The sequence below is a fragment of the Podospora pseudoanserina genome, chromosome 1, assembly GCF_035222485.1.
Source record: "Podospora pseudoanserina strain CBS 124.78 chromosome 1, whole genome shotgun sequence".
NCBI lineage: Eukaryota > Fungi > Ascomycota > Sordariomycetes > Sordariales > Podosporaceae > Podospora > Podospora pseudoanserina.
The window spans coordinates 6,267,133-6,285,305 of NC_085920.1; the positions used below are offsets into that span (position 1 = coordinate 6,267,133).

The 18,173-nt window shown below is 52.9% G+C and overlaps 6 protein-coding genes across 6 annotated transcripts; 2 read left to right on the top strand and 4 right to left on the bottom strand.

Annotated features, from left to right (window-relative positions):
• Positions 1-76: 76 nt before the first annotated feature.
• On the bottom strand, positions 77-2,185 carry QC764_117680 (uncharacterized protein; the record flags this gene model as incomplete). Its single annotated transcript, XM_062943035.1, has 1 exon — positions 77-2,185. The coding sequence occupies one exon, from the start codon at positions 2,183-2,185 to the stop codon at positions 77-79; it is 2,109 nt and encodes a 702-aa protein (XP_062806088.1).
• A 309-nt stretch (positions 2,186-2,494) lies between these two features.
• QC764_117685 (uncharacterized protein) lies at positions 2,495-3,067 on the bottom strand (the record flags this gene model as incomplete). The annotated part of the gene is made up of 1 exon (XM_062943036.1): positions 2,495-3,067. One exon carries the CDS (start codon positions 3,065-3,067, stop codon positions 2,495-2,497), a length of 573 nt encoding a protein of 190 aa, XP_062806089.1.
• Positions 3,068-4,280: 1,213 nt separating this feature from the next.
• QC764_117690 (uncharacterized protein) lies at positions 4,281-11,268 on the top strand (the record flags this gene model as incomplete). The annotated part of the gene is made up of 9 exons (XM_062943037.1): positions 4,281-4,775; positions 4,832-4,977; positions 5,033-5,291; positions 5,346-5,471; positions 5,536-6,307; positions 6,371-6,545; positions 6,598-7,091; positions 7,156-8,320; positions 8,382-11,268. 9 exons carry the CDS (start codon positions 4,281-4,283, stop codon positions 11,266-11,268), a joined length of 6,519 nt encoding a protein of 2,172 aa, XP_062806090.1.
• A 173-nt stretch (positions 11,269-11,441) lies between these two features.
• On the bottom strand, positions 11,442-13,966 carry QC764_117700 (uncharacterized protein). The gene is made up of 5 exons (XM_062943038.1): positions 13,346-13,966; positions 13,255-13,295; positions 13,030-13,204; positions 12,569-12,908; positions 11,442-12,495 (listed from the first exon to the last, which is right to left on the bottom strand). The coding sequence occupies exons 1-5, from the start codon at positions 13,585-13,587 to the stop codon at positions 11,509-11,511; spliced, it is 1,785 nt and encodes a 594-aa protein (XP_062806091.1). The 5' UTR covers positions 13,588-13,966; the 3' UTR covers positions 11,442-11,508.
• Positions 13,967-14,101: 135 nt separating this feature from the next.
• On the bottom strand, positions 14,102-16,270 carry QC764_117710 (uncharacterized protein). The gene is made up of 3 exons (XM_062943039.1): positions 15,073-16,270; positions 14,966-15,021; positions 14,102-14,875 (listed from the first exon to the last, which is right to left on the bottom strand). Exons 1-3 carry the CDS (start codon positions 15,861-15,863, stop codon positions 14,328-14,330), a joined length of 1,395 nt encoding a protein of 464 aa, XP_062806092.1. The 5' UTR covers positions 15,864-16,270; the 3' UTR covers positions 14,102-14,327.
• Positions 15,771-17,755, top strand: QC764_117720 (uncharacterized protein; the record flags this gene model as incomplete). Its single annotated transcript, XM_062943040.1, has 4 exons — positions 15,771-16,777; positions 16,836-17,106; positions 17,162-17,349; positions 17,405-17,755. The coding sequence occupies exons 1-4, from the start codon at positions 16,511-16,513 to the stop codon at positions 17,753-17,755; spliced, it is 1,077 nt and encodes a 358-aa protein (XP_062806093.1). The 5' UTR covers positions 15,771-16,510.
• Between the last annotated feature and the right edge of the window lie 418 nt (positions 17,756-18,173).

Below are 18,173 nucleotides of genomic sequence, written 5' to 3' on the forward strand. Positions count from 1 at the left end.
GAGTAGCCTAGGTGCAACTTGACGTCAGAGAAATGTAGACTCCCCCCTAAACCCATTAGCTCCCCTCAGGTATCCTTCATGTGCTCCTCGCATCCGTCAAACAGTCCGCCAACAAGCCCCTCGCCTCCTTCTCCCCTATAACTCCCACCTTTGGCATCCCCTTATCCAACCCCCCCTGCCCCGGCCACTCCTCCATCTCCCGTTCAAACTCCGTCATCCTCCTCCAAACAGTATCTCCATCCGCCTTAGAAAATCCTAGATCCACCCGGTACAAAAACCCCTCCAAATCAACAATCTCCACATCTCTCTCCTTTATTTCCCCATCCTGATCAAGCTTTACCCCCCCAGGCTTGACCACCCTAACAAGCGCATACCTCACCCAAGCAGCCTTCAAATCCGGCATCCAACTCATCCCCTCCCCTTCCGGCCCTTTATTCCCGACATCAACATGTATCCCTCTCTCCACGATCACGTTCCAACTCTCCTCTGGTAGTTCCCTCACTTTTGGTGGGTCAGGAGTATGGAAAGGGAGAGGGTCAACCTCCACCCTTGTTTTCTGGTCGACGGTTAGGGTGGGAGGACAGCAGGCGAAGCCCCATAGGGAAGTGCGACTATGGTGTTGTATATCGGTGGAGGTGAGCAAAGAGCGGAGATACATCAACAACCCAGCCGCAAACTTTTCAGGGGTGAGGAGGAGTGGGTTGAGGAAGTGGACTTGGGAAATGGGGGGTTGGCGGGGATGGTGTTGGGTTTGTTGGCGGAGGAAAAGATATTGGAGAGGATAGGGTGAATGAAGCCATGGGCGAGATACAACAGGGAGAAAAGGTTCGCCGATGAAAGGGGAGGAGTAAAGGCCGGAAATGTGTAACTTCTTGAAATGGGCTAGGGGTTTGCCTGGGTGGGTGGCGAGGGCGGAGAAGAAGGTCCTGCTGGGGGTGTCGGAAGTGCGGGTGGGTGATTGGAGAAGGTAGAGAGATTTGAGGGTTGGTCTTGTGAGGAGGGCGTCGATGATGGTGGTTGAGCTGTCGTGAAGGGTGTCAACGTTGAGACTGAGGGAGACAGGTGGCGCCGGGGTGGTTTCGAGAGCAGCGATGACAGAGAGGGAGGAGAGCTTGTTAAAAGATGCTAGGTCGAAATGTAGTTCGTTGGTAAAGGCAAGTCCGAGTAGTTGGCCTGTTTTGGGTAAGTGGCCTATGTCTTGGGAGCGCTTCTGTAGGTGTTGGCGAAGTATAAACTTGGTGTGCGCTGTTCCGGTAAGTTGGGTAAGAAGAGTCTCGGATATTATATCAAGGTTTTGACTTTCAAGCAAAGCGTCGATGAGAGCGGTCAACTCAGCGTCTTTCTCGGCCGGAAATAGGGAAAGGGCAGGCAAGGCAGCGGTGGTCAGCGGCCATATCAGGTCCAAGACTGTCGGATCAATAAGTTCAACTTCGTCGAGCTTCTTCACCAGGTCATCGCAAGCCTCGTACTCAAATTTAGTCAGATACCCAGCGGCGGAAAGGGGTTCCCGTGTCCTATTTTCTTCTAGACGAAGCTCGCGCGGCCCTGAAGGGTCACTGTCTCCCCAGTCGTTGTATTCATCCACTTCTCGAGGGCGTTCTGATACGTGAATCATTATGGTTGACCGAAAGGCAATGATCCCATACCGGATTGCGTTCAAGTCAGTGATGTCCACCACAGCCATCGCATACTCCATGTTTGTGTTGCTAAACATAGTACCCAGTGGTGCAGGCAGGACAGACAAGCCTACTCCGCGCTCCCTGTCAAAAGCCACGCCGAGCACAAGACATGTCGAGATAAACGGGAACTCGCGCACACCGCATTCCCACTGCGGAGAAATGGACTGCCTCATCCATGTTGGTGTGTTGGAGAGCTCTGTTCGATGCAGCCCATTTCGGGGATCTTGGTAGAACTGGGCGGCGAGCGAGAGTTCAGACTGGATACCGATGTGGTTCGATGGGTCAGAAAAGACAGTGACAGCACCCAGAATGGCTGAAAGAACATCTCTGCCTTGAACGGCATCCAAATCTACTAGGCCGCCTTCGCGTTTGACGACTGCCAGAGGATAGTGTTGGCCTGTGCCGTTGGGGCCGAGTTTTGCGACGATGTAGACGACCAACGCATCTGGTGCTGCTGGCGTCTGGCTGTTGGCTTTCACCCAGTACGGTTTGAAGTTGGATGACATTGTCGAAACGCAGCAGTTTCATAAACACTTGCAAGGTAAATAGTGCAGATACACTATTTCGGGCTGATGAAATCGTGGGGTATTGAAGTGGGCGTCACATGAGCAGTCGTTGGTTGTTGGCAAACAAACTGCACAAGGAAGGCGCGAAACAAACATGGAATTTTATCAAGCAAGGTAAGGTACAAAAAAGCAGCAGCGCCTGAGTCGAACGAGTCGAAAGGCAGAAATACACAAAAAAGCCCTGATTTTCCTCGTCCGTTCATCCTCTTCGTCACCACCACTGATACACTGGCAATACAGCCTCCTTCCTCACTGGCCGCTCGACACAACCTTGATGACGATTCCGGTGGGCGTGTAACGATTGCTGACATAGGCAGTCGAATTATACATGGGGTTGGTTCTGTTAACCATGACACCCAGCGAGCCACCGTCTGACAAGCACCCAATAATGGCTTTCGCCTTTTGAGCATCCGTCGCTCCCACGCCGCCGTCGATCGTGGTGGCGACATCTTCGAAAAGGACGGCCGAATTGGCCGTATCGTTGAGGTGCTTGGCCGTGACCATGACGGAGCCACGTTGGTAAAGCGTCCATTCGTCACAAGTGCCGAGCTCAGCCGGGCCCATTGTCAAGAGCCGGCCAGCGCGGACCTGCCGACCATACGAGCGGAGGTAGGAGGCGACATATTTGATATCGTCTTCTGACACCTCTTGAGGGATGCCGCCGTGTTCCTCGGTGTAGCAGTAGAGGTTGGTGGTTTCACCTTCGTAGCAGACACGTCGATGAAGAGTTGGCTTGTTGCTGGGTGGGAGGGAGGCTACCATGGTGCTGCTGGCAGTGAGGAGAGCCAGGCTCAGCTTAGTAAGAGTGGTGACAGTGAACATTGTCGTGATTGAGGAGACAGTACTAAGCACAATAGCGAGTGTTTGGAAGGTGATGAGGTGGATAGGATGATTTGAGTGCTTCAATGGCGCTTCTTCACGGTCATCTTATACCCACTCATTCACCAGTCAAGCCGCCATATAAGCTAACCCAGCACAAGTACATTGTAATAGGGGAGGGTAATTTCTGCCTTGAGTGTTCTCTAATCGGTTCGAGCCATCAACGAGGCCATCGTCAATTTGCCATGACCTCCTGGGTGCCTGTTGCCACTCGGATCTTCCACCTCAAAGAGACTCTATTTTCAAGCGTTGGTCATTCATTCTAGTTATTTACGAGCTGTTGGGACATGGTTAAGTCCAATATTTCAGCCCCGAATGAAATTCTATCAAATTGGTTTCCATACTAGGTGGGTTCTTTAGTCTTTCTGGAGATCATCCATGCATGGACAGCTGCGGTCATCTTGACGCAGGAACATGGCGCAGACGGCCAGTATGTGAGGCCAACAAGAAGAGGCCCATGGTTTCGTCCGAACTTCAGAAATTGTAGTTGAATCAAGCATTGTAGATTGCTTGGAAGATCTATTCACCTACCGGGTATATGACTACTGTCAGGTGGCCAGGCCGTTGGTAGCCCAGGGCATGAAGCAGCAATTTGCCACAACAACTGATAATGAAGGTTAGATGGGCTTTTTTGAAGTTGGTGATGATCTGAGAAGCCATTGGGTGATAAACTCAACTGAATCTAGGGCGCCATTGGGCCAGAACACGTTCAAGGCAAGCCATCTCATTTGGCCACGAAAGATGTATACCGAATCAGTATACACCGGCCGAAGACCTTGTGGCAGGATCATGATAGCCCAAGGCAGTTTCTTGTGAGGTCGTGATGGTGCCAACCATTATTTGGCCTGGGAAGGGTTGAGCGTCAAGATATCCCATTGCTGGCCACTTATAAGGAGCTCTTGTCCCTATACGATGATGTTGTGCAGTCTTTTTGGTCACCGCAACTCTCTTCACCTGTCACTCCTTTACAACGGTGAAGATGCTGCTCTGCACGCTCTTTTCTCTGTTTCTTTATTTCAGATGTCTGAAAGCAGAATGGACCTATGCGGATCCAGAACGCTTTCCACATGTACCTGAATACGGACCCCAGGTGAGGGCTACCATTCTTGACAGTTTTGAAGCCTCTGACTAACCACTTCAGGCCAACTTTCCTTACATGGTTGACAACCAAAAGAATTATTATGGAGTAGCACCAGACAAGGGCAAACAAAATGGCCCAGTCTGGAGATACAGCGAGAGCTTTGCCAAATACATGTCCAACCTCCGAGCCAACAAAGTCATTCGAGGTGGTTATGGTAAAGGACTAACACCCGGAGCCGGGGACCGCCCTCAAAATCACCTCAATGGCACTCTAGGTTCAAATAGCGCCCTATATCTCAACAACACCCGGACTCTGTTGAGTCGTGGCTCGGCCCCACTTCACAAGCGGGCTTCCGATTACTGGCTTACCACACTTGGTCCCTTGGGAATACAACCGCATGCTGGCGGAAACAACTACAAGTTCTACCGTGATGTTGTTGCTGATTACGGTGCTGACAACACTGGTGAGAGCGATGCTTCAGAGGCCATAAATGCCGCCGTAGAGGATGGCAACCGCTGTGGGCTGGAGTGTGGCAACACTTTCACTCAGGGAGCCATCATCTACTTCCCCGTGAGTACCTCGACTTCACCACTGATATCAAAAGATGGGAGACTGACACAACACAGCCGGGCACGTACAAAATCTGCAGCCCCGTTGTCCAGCTATACTACTCACAGTTCATTGGTGATCCGCACGATCCACCAACCATCAAGGGATGCAAGTCGTTCAAAGGAATTGCCCTCTTCGATGCTGATCCGTATATTCCCGGAGGGTATGTTGATATCCTTGACTCTTCGCTCCCAGCACATGAACTGACCGCCATTTAGGGGCGGCCAAAACTGGTACATCAACCAAAACCAATTCTTCCGTCAGATCCGGAACTTCATCTTTGACCTGACGGAGATGCCCATCTCCACGGCCGACAATGACCAGCCCCTGGTTCCCACTGGTATTCATTGGCAGGTGTCGCAGGCAACTTCGTTGGAGAATTTGGTCTTCAACATGCCCAAAGCCACGGATGATGAAACGACAACTGCCGTGGGAATCTTTACCGAGAACGGGTCTGGTGGTTTTGTTGCTGATCTGGTATGTTTCGTTTGCAATGATTTCGGGGTGACAAAGCTGACACCACTTTTTTAGACCTTCAATGGAGGAGCTGTTGGTTGGCGTGCTGGGTCTCAGCAATATACGGCACGCAACCTGAAGTTTAACGGCTGCCTGACAGCCGTTCAGATGATTTGGGATTGGGGGTTTAACTGGCAAGGGGTAAGGCTCCCTCCTTTCTCAAGGCTCATTCCAGACATTCTCCAACTAACATTGCCCACCTCAGATTGAAGTCAAAGACAGCGCCATTGCCTTCAACATCAGCGGCCGTGGAGGAGCCACAGGACAAGGCATTGGCTCCATCTCGGTAATCGATTCCTCCATTACCAACACTCCAATCGGCATCCTGACAAACTCCCACGAACAATCCCCCAACATCGTTCTCGATAATGTCAAGATCTCCAACGTCGCCCAAGTTGTTCAAGTGGACAACGGTCCTTCCCTTCTCTCCGGCACATCTGACACCACAACCATTGACCTCTGGGCCCACGGCCGCCGCTACAATGGGGACAAGGGGTCATCCGAGACCGGACCCGTGAAAGCCCCTTCTAAAGCCGCCGGGTTGTTGGGAGACGACAAGAAGCTGTTCACCAAGTCTCGCCCTCAATACGCCGACTTTAGCCCCGAAAACTTCCTTGTTGCTACCAAAGAAGGCATCAAGAACGATGGCACCGGCGATCAGACCCTCGCTATCAACGCCTTCTTGCTCAAAGCCAAGGCCAACAGCCAGATTGCCTATTTCCCGGCAGGTATTTACCAGGTGGGCGGGACAGTGTTCATCCCCACCGGCAGCAGAGTGGTTGGTTCCAGTTGGTCGCAGATACAAGGGAGCGGGTTTTACTTTGCTGATATGAACGCCCCGAGGGTGATGGTTAGGGTTGGGAACAGGGGAGACTTGGGAACGATGGAGATTACGGACATGCTGTTCACGGTCAAGGGGGCGACGGCGGGTGCAATCTTGGTGGAATGGAATGTTGCTGGGGATGAGCAAGGAGCTGGTGAGGATTCCTCCTTTTCTACCTGGCGATGTCCGTACTAATCTAAACTTGGTATGTTGATAGCTGGCATGTGGGATTCGCATGTGCGTGTGGGAGGCGGCATAGGGACTGACCTTGACATTGACAACTGTCCCAAGGGTGGTTTCAACGATCAATGCATATGCGCGTCTATGCTCCTCCATGTGACTGCGCAGGCCTCGGGGTACTTTGAGAACGTCTGGGTTTGGGTAGCAGACCAGTGAGTACTGATCTATTTTCGGATGGACACTTCAAGACTAACCGACGTGCAGTGACAATGACATGGTTGTCTATGACTCTCCTGACAAGCTCATCAACCAGATCAGTCTTTATGCCGCGAGATGTACCTTGATTGAGTCCCAAGAGCCGACATGGTTCTATGGCACTGGATCAGAACACTGCGTCATGTATCAGTACCAGTTGAACAAGGCGAAGAACGTCTACCTCGGCCATATTCAGTCGGAGACGCCTTACTATCAGCCCAACCCTGTGGCACCTTACCCATTCGATGGCGCGAGGCCCATGGCGGCAGACCCGTCGTTTTTGGAATGCACCACGGACAGCTGTAAAGCTGGCTGGGGTCTGCGCATCATTGACTCGGAGAACATCACTATTCACGGGTCTGGGTTGTACAGCTTCTTCCAGGACTACTATCAGGACTGTCTCGAGACGTTTGACTGCCAGGACAAGATTCTTGAAGTCAAAGGGTCGAAAAATGTGGCCATCTTCAACCTCTTCACTGTAGGGACGGTCAATATTGCCTCGGGTATTGAGTGAGTCTGTTGGACCTGATATTGCGGTCGAGCTTCATACTGATACCACTCACCTAGCGACACGAATATCTTTAGGAATGAATCTAACCAACGGTAAGTCAAATTCGTCGGCTACCCAACAAGAAGGAAATATCAACAGGCTAACAAGAGATAGCGGCTTCACCACCGAGGTCAGTGTTTGGCTTCCCTTGGACGGCTCTGACAATATCAATGTTGTATATGTCGGTCCGGAGATCTGGGACAGACCAACGGCTGCCTGCTCGCCGCCTTGCGTTCTCGTATTACCCACGAGCACCCTGGGCCAAGACACCACCATATCTCCGTCTGAATACACCACATCGCTGGAATACGGTCGCCAGGGCTCTTCAACCGGCCCCGGGGGACAGGTTATCACGACTTTTTATACCACTACAACCACCATTACTATCACTGTACCGCCCATTACCATCCCGAAAAATAGTGGCCTGCCTTACTCCAATGTCAACGTCACGCGAGGGCAGGGCGGAGGCGGCTTCATAGCGACCCCCAGAGTTGAGATCCCGCCCATTGGAGTTCCTCTCCCTGATGGCAATGGCGGCACCACCACCCGTCAAGTATTCCTTCCGCCCTGGCCTGATGTCAACCGCGGTCCGCCAGAGGACTGGGAGTATGATGGACCATGGGGTAATCCTAGCCCTATCCCGAGTGGCGGCGTCGGCCAGGCTTTCCACACCCCGTGGTCGACGATGGTAACGGCCTCCGCGGCCACAGTCACGACCTTGACATTTCCGGCCATTGTACACCCACAGACATACCAGTGTCCTCCGTCAAGCGAGATATCCTTCAACACACCTCGCATGACTCTCACGGTAGACTGTCCTACTCCGACAGAGTTCAAATTTGGGTTCTCGTGCCCAACAACAAAGGTGGTGACGTTTCTGGGACCGTCAGCGGGTGTGTTTACAGTTGACTGCACTGTATCATCAGTTTGGGACTTTCCTCGATTCCCGGAGCCAACACCTGGCCCTTCGGAATCAACAACCAGCGATGAGCCTCTCCCAGTGTGGACTACGTGGCCGCCTGGAGAGATCACGCCCGTGGAGAGAGAAGTCGAAGAGTCAGAGCCCGAGGATGACGGTACTTTCACATCTTGCAAGCTTTGGTTTTTCTTTTTCTGCATTCGCTGGGATAATATCAAGATTGGGGGGTGGAAGTGGACGTTGCCGCCTGGTATCTATCCTCCGTAAGTTGCTTCTTCATATCGAATCTCTAGACGAGATCTGAGAACTAACATGGCAAAACAGAGGGCCTCCGCCGCCCTTCATAAAGTTTCCCTTCAAGGTTGAAGGCACACTGCCGCCATGGCCAGAAATCACCATTGGCCGTGACAGGAAACTTACATACTCCAACGAACCTACGAGCTGCACCACCAAGTCGGCATCGCTCTGCACGACAACAACCATCTTTTCTGTGACCAAGATTGCAGAAGACTCAACCCGGACAACAGCCACTGCCACCTCGCGACAGTGCGAGACGGTCAGGGGCTGCGATGTGACGGACCAGAACACGAGGACCGTGTCGACTGCGGTAGAGTCGTGCACGCCAAAGCCGAGAGTAAAAGCTCGAGACGGCGATGATCCCAGTCTTTTGAACCCACGACAGAACGGCAACGGCAACGGCTGCGGCAAGAATGCCATTGTGTATCCCAAGGATCCCAAGAGCGCGGGCGATATTCCGTCCTTGCTCAGCGCGTATGCCGGAAAATACGAGACGATCGGCGTCCCGGAGTTGAACATTGTCGGTTACTGGTGGGTGCCTCTGCTAGACGAGGAGACCATGAAGAGGTTGAAGAGTTCACCCTTTGTGAACGACGCCTACTATTACCAAGACTGGAACAATGCTGGCAATGGGCCAGACAGGTCAGGGAATATCAACGGTGAGATGGCGCTACCCGCTCATTCCGAGGGTATTACTCATGATGATGACGGTTGGACGTCGCTCGCGTCTCCTCTGTTCAAAAGAGCCCGCACGACTACGGCCACGAATTTTTGGGCGTCATCTATCGTGTCGCTCCCCAAAGGCTGGAACTGGCGAGAAGCGGGTACAGATTCATACGACTACAGCAATCTTGCCAATCCCTATCTGTATCAGTGGGATGACCAAGGAGGAAGCACGGAACACACCATCTACGTGACGGGCGAGGCGAGGGTGTGGACCGATCATCCCGAGTTCAAGGCATCCGAGGGATTTCAGGGTGAACTCGATATCGTGCTTCCAGGAGGCAAATACGACGTCGAAAACGACAAGGCAGATGCCTTTCATGGCACCTGTGTCGCTGCATATGCCATCGGAGCGAAGCTGGGCATCTGCAAGAAGTGTCGAGGTGTTTGGTTCGAGACGAAGCTATGGTCTACCGATGACCCCTATTTCAACCCGAACTTTGTACGCGAGCGCGGCATTGCCCATCTGATGGCCGCGTTTCGAGATATTCATCTCAGGGGAAACGCAAAGAAGGCAGTCATCAACATGTCGTGGTCGTACCCTCCGGGGAAGGCCATTCCGGCCACTCTCCAATCTACCCACTGGGTCTTGACCGAACTGGACAAAATGGGTGTTGTGCTTGTGGCTTCATCGGGTAACCACGCACACGATGAGGGCAGGGAAATCAGCCGGTTTCCAGCTCGCTTCGCCAGTTCAGACAAGGGAAGAAACCCTTACGGAGAGATAAAGAACCTCATTGTGGTCGGTGCCACTCAAAACATCGGTATCGAATACACCAGGGGCCAGACGTCCAATTACATGACCACCTTCGCCCCGGGCGAAAACGTCCCATGCACCAGCGACCCCAACGCCGCAGGCGACAAGTATTCCAGAAATATGGCGTCTGGCACCTCAGCAGCAGCGCCTCAAGTTGCTGGTTTGGCGGCCTACTGGCGCTCCCTTCCGTCTAAGTGGCAGACGCAGCTCGAGGAGCCAGCCAATGTCAAGAAACTGATTCGGCTTTTCCACCGACGATATGGCTTCTGGAACGCTCAGAGGGAAAAGAACTTTCCCATCTTGGCTCAGAGTAAGCCGGTAATCTGGAACGGCCAAGTCAAAGACAAGAACTGTCTTGTTGATTATGACACTCGCCAAACTTGGGACACCACCAAGGCCTGTCCAGACATTCCTGACCGGCTCAGCACCCTCCCTGAGAACCCTGGTGAGTCGGTAAACTGCAACAATCCGGCACCTCCACCCAACAGCAAGAGACAAGCCGGCAGCGGTGGTAGCTGTCCTTTTACCCCCGGCGGCTCCGGCGCAGAAAAGTCCATTGACTACCAGCCCAAACCCACACCCTCCCCAACCTGCCAGTCCAACAACTGCGGCGGCAAGCTCTGTACCGGGTTCTTCTGCCGACCAAAGCCATCCGGTATCCCGCCCGATTATATGGACCCCAAAGATCCCAACGCCGGCAACCCCGTCCCTGTCACCCACATCCCGGGTCCTAACAAACCGACCACCACCCGTGGCGGGGGTGGCACACCTACCCCTTCCCCGGAATGTGACGACAAGTGCAAGCTTGACCGTGGCAACCCCTGCCGATGCGGCGACACTGGTTGCGATGAACAGTCTCCTGCGTGCTGCCACAATGCCTCCTGTCCCAAGTGTGACTGTCCCAAGAACGGGGATGGGTGCTCCAAGAACTCGCCAGCTTGTTGTGCGAGTGGGACTTGTCAGTGGCAGTATACCGGTGGCGGAGGGGGCTTGGAGCCAAACCCAGTTGATGAGCCCGACAGTGGCGCCAACAGAGTTGCTTTACCACCATCGTCGACGGAGACGGTGACGGAGGATCCCGAGCATGTTGATGCCGTGTATGAGATTTATTCGGAGAGGGATGCGAAGGGAGGGTTTGTGGTTAGTGGGTTTAGCGGGGATGTTAACGGGACGGTTGTTGGGATGGGCGGTGTGGAGCCGGATTGGGTGATGAGTGGGAATGGGACATCGGGATTGGAGACGAGCTATAAGGGGGTTGTGGCGTATGGGAGACGGTGTGACTTTTTGGCGGGGAGTGTGAATGGGTATGAGGGAATGGAGAGGCCAGGGATGGTGGTTGGGGCGCTGACTTGTGAGGGGGTCGCGCCGGCTGTTTGTGTCAGGGGAGAGGGAGGAGGGGAGGTGAGGGAGGAGTTGGTTTGTAGGTGGGAGTAGAGGGTGTATGATATTGTCAATCTGTATGATGTTGATGGAGATGGGGGAATTTTATAGATTGAGATGTAGAAAGAATGGATATATAACTTTGGTTTGTTGAAATGGTTGTGAAAGGTGAAAAGATGGGAGCAGAAAGGAAAGCATCAAAGAGGAAAGAGGAAGTAACCTAGAAGCAAGACGGGAAGGAGCGAGGGCATTGTATCAAAAACCAGGTGACAAGAGAGTAGGTATGAACCACCTCTAATAGCTCCAAGGCCTCCTCCCCAACCTCTCGTTCTCCTCCGGCCTCCCCTCTTTGGGGATCTCAGCCTCATCCTCATTCAAATACCAACTCGGATCACCCCCTCTCTTCCCCTCCTCCGTTACAGTCTGGGTCACACTCCACCCATTCCCCAACCACCCCAGTCTATTATTCCCATTTTCCAACCCCTCATAATCATAGTCCTCCCACCTCGGACTCCTGAGCGTCTCCAAAGCATGGAGCGTGCTCCCCGGCCAGAGACCGACGATCCTATCCCCCCTTTTGTACCAGGAATGGCACTTGTCCATGTAGACCGTGTTCTTGAAGTAAGCCTGGGTGTAGGACTCGAAATCGGCGACGCGTTTGGGTTTGGGCTCGATGGAGGCGTAGTCTTCTTTTTGGAGCTTGCGGATGTAAGAGGTTAGGTAGTCGACTAGGGCTTCGAGGATTTTGGTGAGGGAGCCGAAGCCGATGGCGGAGTTGGGGCCGAAGAGGAAGAAGAGGTTGGGGAAGTTGTGGGTTGTGATTGAGAGGTAGGTTTCGGGGTGGTGGAACCAGTGTTGGGATAGTATGAGGGAGTTGCGCCCTAAGAGGGGGAAGGGGGGTGCGGTGCCGACGTTGAAGCCGGTGGCGCAGATTATGGCGTCGAATGCATGGTGGGAAGAGGGAGAGGTGACGATGCCAGTGGGGGTGATGGATGCTATGGGGGAGGGGATTACGGTTACGTTTGGCTCGAGGAGGGAATCCAGAAATCCGGGGCCGGGGGTTACGCGACGGCAGCCGGGGGCGAAGGTGGGGATTATGAGCCGGAGTAAATCGGGGCGGGAGGAGAGTTTGGCTGTCATGGACGAGTGGAAGAAGGCTTGGGAAGAGATCTGGTCCGGGTGGGAGAGGAGGGTAGTTGACTGGATTGTGTTGCCTAGGTCTTCAAAGACTTTGCGGAATTTGAGGAAGAGTTGAGGGTCGGAGCGGAGGGTGGATTTTTGCTCTTCAGAGACTGGAAACATATCAGAGCTGGCCCAAAAGGGGGGAGGGATCGATGGATATACATTTTGTGACCTTGGGGTCGAAGCCGAGTGCTGCCATGCCTTGGTCACCGAATTCCGGAGAAATCCACGTTGGCGAGCGCATGAAGCATTTCAGCTGGGTGCCCGGGATCTTTTGGAGTTGGGGGATGATTTGAATCGCGGAGGAGCCGTTGCCTATGACTCCGATGCGTTTGTTGCTAAAGTCATAGCTCGTGTCCCAGGCCCCAGAATGCATTATTTTGCCGGTGAAGGTGTCCAGGCCGGGGATGGAGGGCCAGGAGGGTTCGCTGAGCTGGCCGCGGGCTGTGACGAGGATGTTGGCGCTGTCGGTGAAGGTCTCGCCGGTTGTTATATTGTGGACTTTGACGTTCCTTTGCCAAACGTTAGCAAGGTGATCGAACCGGAAGGGGAGGGCATTTTGTCAATCTGCTGATGCGGCGAAAGGGCAATGTGTGAACGTGCTAATGTGGAAAAGGGGGCAAAAACACAAACCATTTTTTGGCCACGTTATCCCATTCACCACCTTCCACTCGATGACTGAGTTTGATGAATCTCATTGCCCCAAAGCGGGTAGCTACATCTTCAAGATACTCCCGTATCTCGCTACCAGGGGCATAAAGCGCACTCCAGTTGGGATTTGGGGCGAAGGTGTACTGATAGGAGTATGCTGTCTTTTGTTGGCTGCCATTCTTGGTGGTACGAGAGCAACTGACTTACAAGGAACATCACAGGCCACCCCGGGATATCTATTCGCATGCCTGGACTTGTTGGACAACAGAACTTGAGATCAGGTATATGGAGGACTTACCACACTCCCCCAACACCATCCGCCTTCTCATACACCACCAATTCCACATTTCTCAGTCGCTCGGGGATCCTAATCGCAGCCAGTATCCCGGAAAATCCAGCGCCAACAACGATAACTCGAAGCGGACGGAGATTTTCAACAGGTGTATCCTTCAAAACGAAAGGCCTAGGCTCATGACCATTGATGCCATTGCCATTGACGGCATGTCCATTCAACCCGTTAGGCTCCGTAGAGAGTGTCATTGTATGATATAGAAGGTTTCAAACAAACCAAGGTACCTTGAGTAGAGATCATCGACAAAAGCAACAATACAATCAACAACGCACAAGACACCATCTATATAAACTAGACTTCCATCCTCTGAGTGGGTGTCCTCATATATCCCTACATATATCCACCACCAACACCCAACACGCAGAAGCATATCCGACAGTTAGGTTCGGTACACAGGTTACACAACCGGTGACCCTCACATAAACACAATCAAACTATTGATGCGTCCCCATAACCAACATGGTGTGGCAACCAATGGAACTTGTGGGTGGTCCTAGATGCTTGGGATACCAACGGCCCAAAATGCTTCCTCATCATCGTGCCGAACAGTGCGTGACAGGTGATATGTCACCACCACCTTCATAGTCGTGCGGAGTAATGAGGAGATGAGGGGCCCTCGATCCATCAAAACTCGGCAGTCAATATCGTGCCGGCAACAGACAGCCGGGAATAAGCAAGCTTGCCACATGTAGTTGGAGACAAGGCTGGTACAAATATTCTTCAATTCCTCTCTAGCTATGTACTTTTGGTTTTTCTTGCTCTATAATCCAACATCATCACGACTCGAGGTCGTTGACGGGTAACTCCAGGCTCTCCTGAACAGAACAAAAAAACAAAAGGGTATCGATGCCTGCTAAGAACAAATTGCAAAGAAAAGAAATGGCGGGTGTAACGTATCAGTCAGAGCAGCGCAAGGCACGCATCATCATCATAGTTCGATGAAGTCCTTTTGCTCAGTGAAATCGAGACCACCAGTCTCATCTTCGCCAATGAACTCGTCAACCTCGTCCGAGTCCACATCATAATCGTCGATAGACTCCCCATCGTCGTCGCTTGAAACATCCTCCATCTCTACGTCTTCGCTCTTGGAGCTCGACGCTTTGCGAAGGACGCTTGCCCTCTCTCGGTGGGGGAGCTTACAACCCCGGATCTTACACGTGCCTGTGTTGCTAAAATCGGGGCACTCAAACACATGCCGCTCGGGGCATTCTGCACCTCCTTCGCAGTAGCCGTAGAAGCCAAAGGAGCGACATACGGGGGCAGCTGTAGACACTTTCACGTGAGCATACTTGCAATCAGACTTGGTGCAGCTATCTCGAGCATAGTGCAAACAGGCTGGGGTGCGCTCGGGGGTGGGGTCATGGGAGAGATCGCAGTCATCGCCGTTGGGGCAGCCGCCCAGCAAAAAGTCTTTGCAGATGGCAACCTTGTGGGGGTCGTGGGTATACCGGCACTGGGGGCCTTTGGCGCAGGAGCCTACAAGCATGTTAGATCGTTTCGCTGGGCTTACCGAACACCAATCAGGGTGACTTGGTCCACGGCGTCGGTCGAAGAATATAGAGTTACCCATCATCGAAAACTGTTTGCAAGGCACGTTGACTTTCTTCACGGTGCCAGATTGCCTGGATATGCTGTAAGTCAGCGGTCACACTTGACGGTTCGGGAAGACATACCGCTGGGCCTTGACAACGCCATGCCGATACAGGTTGCCGTTCTTGCTTCTGTAAAACTTGACACCGCCAACCACGGCCATCCTGGGGGTTGCCTTGGCCGAGTTTCCATCGCCTGCGCTAGGATAAGTGACTTCTCCGTCTCCAGTTGAACGCGAGCTTGACGCACCGGGAACCTTGACAAGCTTGCTGCCTTGTTTCGTCACGGTGAATTGGATGCCGTCAACGGTGATAACATATTTGCCGGCGGTTTTCTGATGGTTAGCTGTCTCATAGCCTCCATTGTTTGCCAATCGGTTGAGATGACTGATCAACTTGGCGCGCTCTTGTCTGTTTTTGGCGGCGAGTTGCTGTTGCCGAGTTTGTTCCATTGCCTGGCGACGTGACGGTGCTTCCTGCTGGTAGACCGAGGAGTTGATGATCTGAAGATGGCGGTCATTCTTGTGGACCCAAGAACTGGTAGAGGTATCTGATGAAGCTCCGAGATCGTCGACAGATCTGCTTGACGGAGAGGCGCCATTCAAAACCAGAGTCCTGTTACGATGAACAGGCCTCGGGGCACCATGGTAACCACGGTACGGATGTCCGCGGTGGGATCCTCGGTAGTACCCTGTATCTTTGGGAACATCAATATCGGTGCGGCGGGCACTCTTCGAGTCGATGGACATACGGTGCTGGGCTCGGAAGGGCGGGGGAGGGATGAGGCCGGCCTGCTGATTCTTGTGGCGATTAACGCGACTGGCCAGGCGAGCGATCCTCTCCATGACCTCGCGGTCCTCGGCGGAGGTTGACATGTTGTCGGTGGTATCACGTGTAGCGTATATTTCAAGGTTGTGAAAATCTGCAGCCAGTACCAGCAAGAGTCGAAAGTTGTACGCAAAAGCAAAGTTGCGGTGATGGTCGAGAATGCGAATTCAAGTGGGATGAAAGAGGGAAAGAAATCGGTGCACAGGGCAAGCGGGGAATTGTGGCCCAGCCAAATGGCGCTAAGAGCGACCAATGGGTTCTCGGGGTTTAGTGGCAACTGCCGCTGCCCTTGCGTCATCAACCGAGCGCGAGACTGATAAGAGCACGAAATATGATGATAAGCCCTGGAAGTTTCAAAGAGTAGCCGTAGTAAACTTTGCTGCGTGGGAGCTTTACTGCGATATGAAAAATGCTGTTGTTGGAGAGTTGAGGATAACAAGGCTTGGGGGCAACCCGATCCGTTGATCTCGGATCCGCATTTGTCCAGGGATTCCCAGCAGACAAAAGCCGCTAGAACCGCCCCACTTTCATCGCTACCGCTAGCACTACAGCAGCGCGTGCTTACCTCAGTGGCTGGCCAGGCAGGTCCTTGAATTCAAGCATCTTCTTTGTCTCGACATTCGAGACCATCAATTCTTGCGACATCTCACCGCAGGCAGCAAACACGACTATTCCAACTACATCATAAGAAGCCATGGCTGGATTTATCAAGACCGAGGAGCAGAAGCCAGTCAAGGCTGAGCCCGACGCGGCCAACGGCTCGCCGTTCATGGAGGACCTGCTTGACGAGTCGGCCGATCTCGAGTTCTACGACAAGTTTAAAGACTCTGCCGACACGTACGATAGGATGTACCTGGCGCGTCTCCCCAGTTATCTATGGGAAGCTTGGTCGAAATTGGATGACGATGACGAGATCGAAATTGGCAAGATTCGACAGTTCCAGGACAAAGACGGCAAAATGGTTGGTGTCCCTCTACTGCGCTGTCTCTCGCACTTTTACTGACATCTTGTGGTAACAGCAACTCCAGATGCTCCTTCACTCTAACATTCAGCCACATCAAGAACTTCCCAAGGAGTACAATCTCGATGTCCACAACCCTGACGTTCACAACACCTTCGTCTTCACCGAGCAGGATCTAGGCAGCTACGCGGCCAAGAACAAGGAGAGGGCAAAGGCGTTGGCTGCCGGTATTCCGGCTCATCTTTTGCGTCAGCAACAGCAAAAGCAGTCAGGAGAGTCGTCGGACCGAGGGAGAAGAAGCGGCCCATATACGCGGAAGGCGATTCCAAGTGAGCAGTCCCGCTCTTTGCTTGTAGGTTTTTGTTTGCTAACCTTTGTTTGCAGAGAAAACCAGAATTGCTGGCAGAATCAAGCACGAAGTACTTTGCACGCCCGCCGCCAACCCCGAGACCGAAAGATTTCTGTTCTCTCGCACGAAGAAGACGCAAGAAACGAAGAAGGAAGTCAAGGTGTACGAGGCTGGTACCAACCCTCGAGGCTTGTCTGGAGACAAGGAGTGGGCTGGATATCTCGTATGTTTTCTTCGATGGCGCCCTTTAACTCGCCGCATCGCTAACAACCTCACAGAAAGTTACCGAGAAACCCACCAAGGCCAAGAAGATGGAGAACAAGACCGCGCGCTGGCCCGAGAACCAACTCCTCGATGCCATCGCCGAATGCTTCGGCCGCCACAGATTCTGGTCTATCAAGGCTATCCGCGCCGTCATCCCACAGCCAGAGGTTTATTTGCGGGAGACCCTCGAGAAGATTGCTGTGCTTCATCGTTCTGGGTCTTTTGCCAACCACTGGGAGTTAAAGGCAGAGTACAAGAGCATGCTCAAGACGGCGCAGCCGGAGGACGGTGCGGCAGCTCCACCACCCGATAGCAACATTAGCGACGAAGAGGACGAGGACATCAAGATGGAGGATGTGATTTAGGAAAGACATCAACGGTCAAGACGACACGGAGGATTTGTATAAACAGCCCTGGGAGATGGGAACTGGAGAAAGAGTTTTCGATCTTCAACGGCAGCAAAATCTCGCCGTCGCTGCCGCCTCAAGGACGCAAGGCGCCGTCCTTAGGCACGCAAGTATGGGTAGAGAAAAATGAAAACGAGTGATACCCCTGAGGTGAGGAGAAGGAGTGGGTCTGTTTTTTGTCTGCTTTGTACATTAATGCTGAAAGGGCAGGGGAGGGTGACACTTGGGCGTTTGTTGGGTTTGGCAGCGAACAGCTGCAATGCCTTTGAACAAGGCAGACACACAGAATAGAGATATCTGGCATGGATAACACCAAGCGTGTGTTATGAAAAGTAACCATGTAGTCCAAGTGGGGTCAAAGGTTTTTTGAGTGTGT

What these genes read in the sequence shown, in the direction of transcription:
- QC764_117700 (XM_062943038.1), bottom strand. Translation starts at nt 13,587, where the DNA reads ATGACACTCTCTACGGAGCCTAACGGGTTGAATGGACATGCCGTCAAT. An exon ending in GATGGTGTTGGGGGAGTGTG is followed by an intron (nt 13,296 to 13,345) that starts GTAAGTCCTCCA and finishes CAACAAGTCCAG; the next exon opens with GCATGCGAATAGATATCCCG. An exon ending in CACTCGGCTTCGACCCCAAG is followed by an intron (nt 12,496 to 12,568) that starts GTCACAAAATGT and finishes GTCTCTGAAGAG; the next exon opens with CAAAAATCCACCCTCCGCTC.
- QC764_117710 (XM_062943039.1), bottom strand. Translation starts at nt 15,863, where the DNA reads ATGTCAACCTCCGCCGAGGACCGCGAGGTCATGGAGAGGATCGCTCGC. An exon ending in GGCGTTGTCAAGGCCCAGCG is followed by an intron (nt 15,022 to 15,072) that starts GTATGTCTTCCC and finishes CAGCATATCCAG; the next exon opens with GCAATCTGGCACCGTGAAGA. An exon ending in CAAACAGTTTTCGATGATGG is followed by an intron (nt 14,876 to 14,965) that starts GTAACTCTATAT and finishes ACATGCTTGTAG; the next exon opens with GCTCCTGCGCCAAAGGCCCC.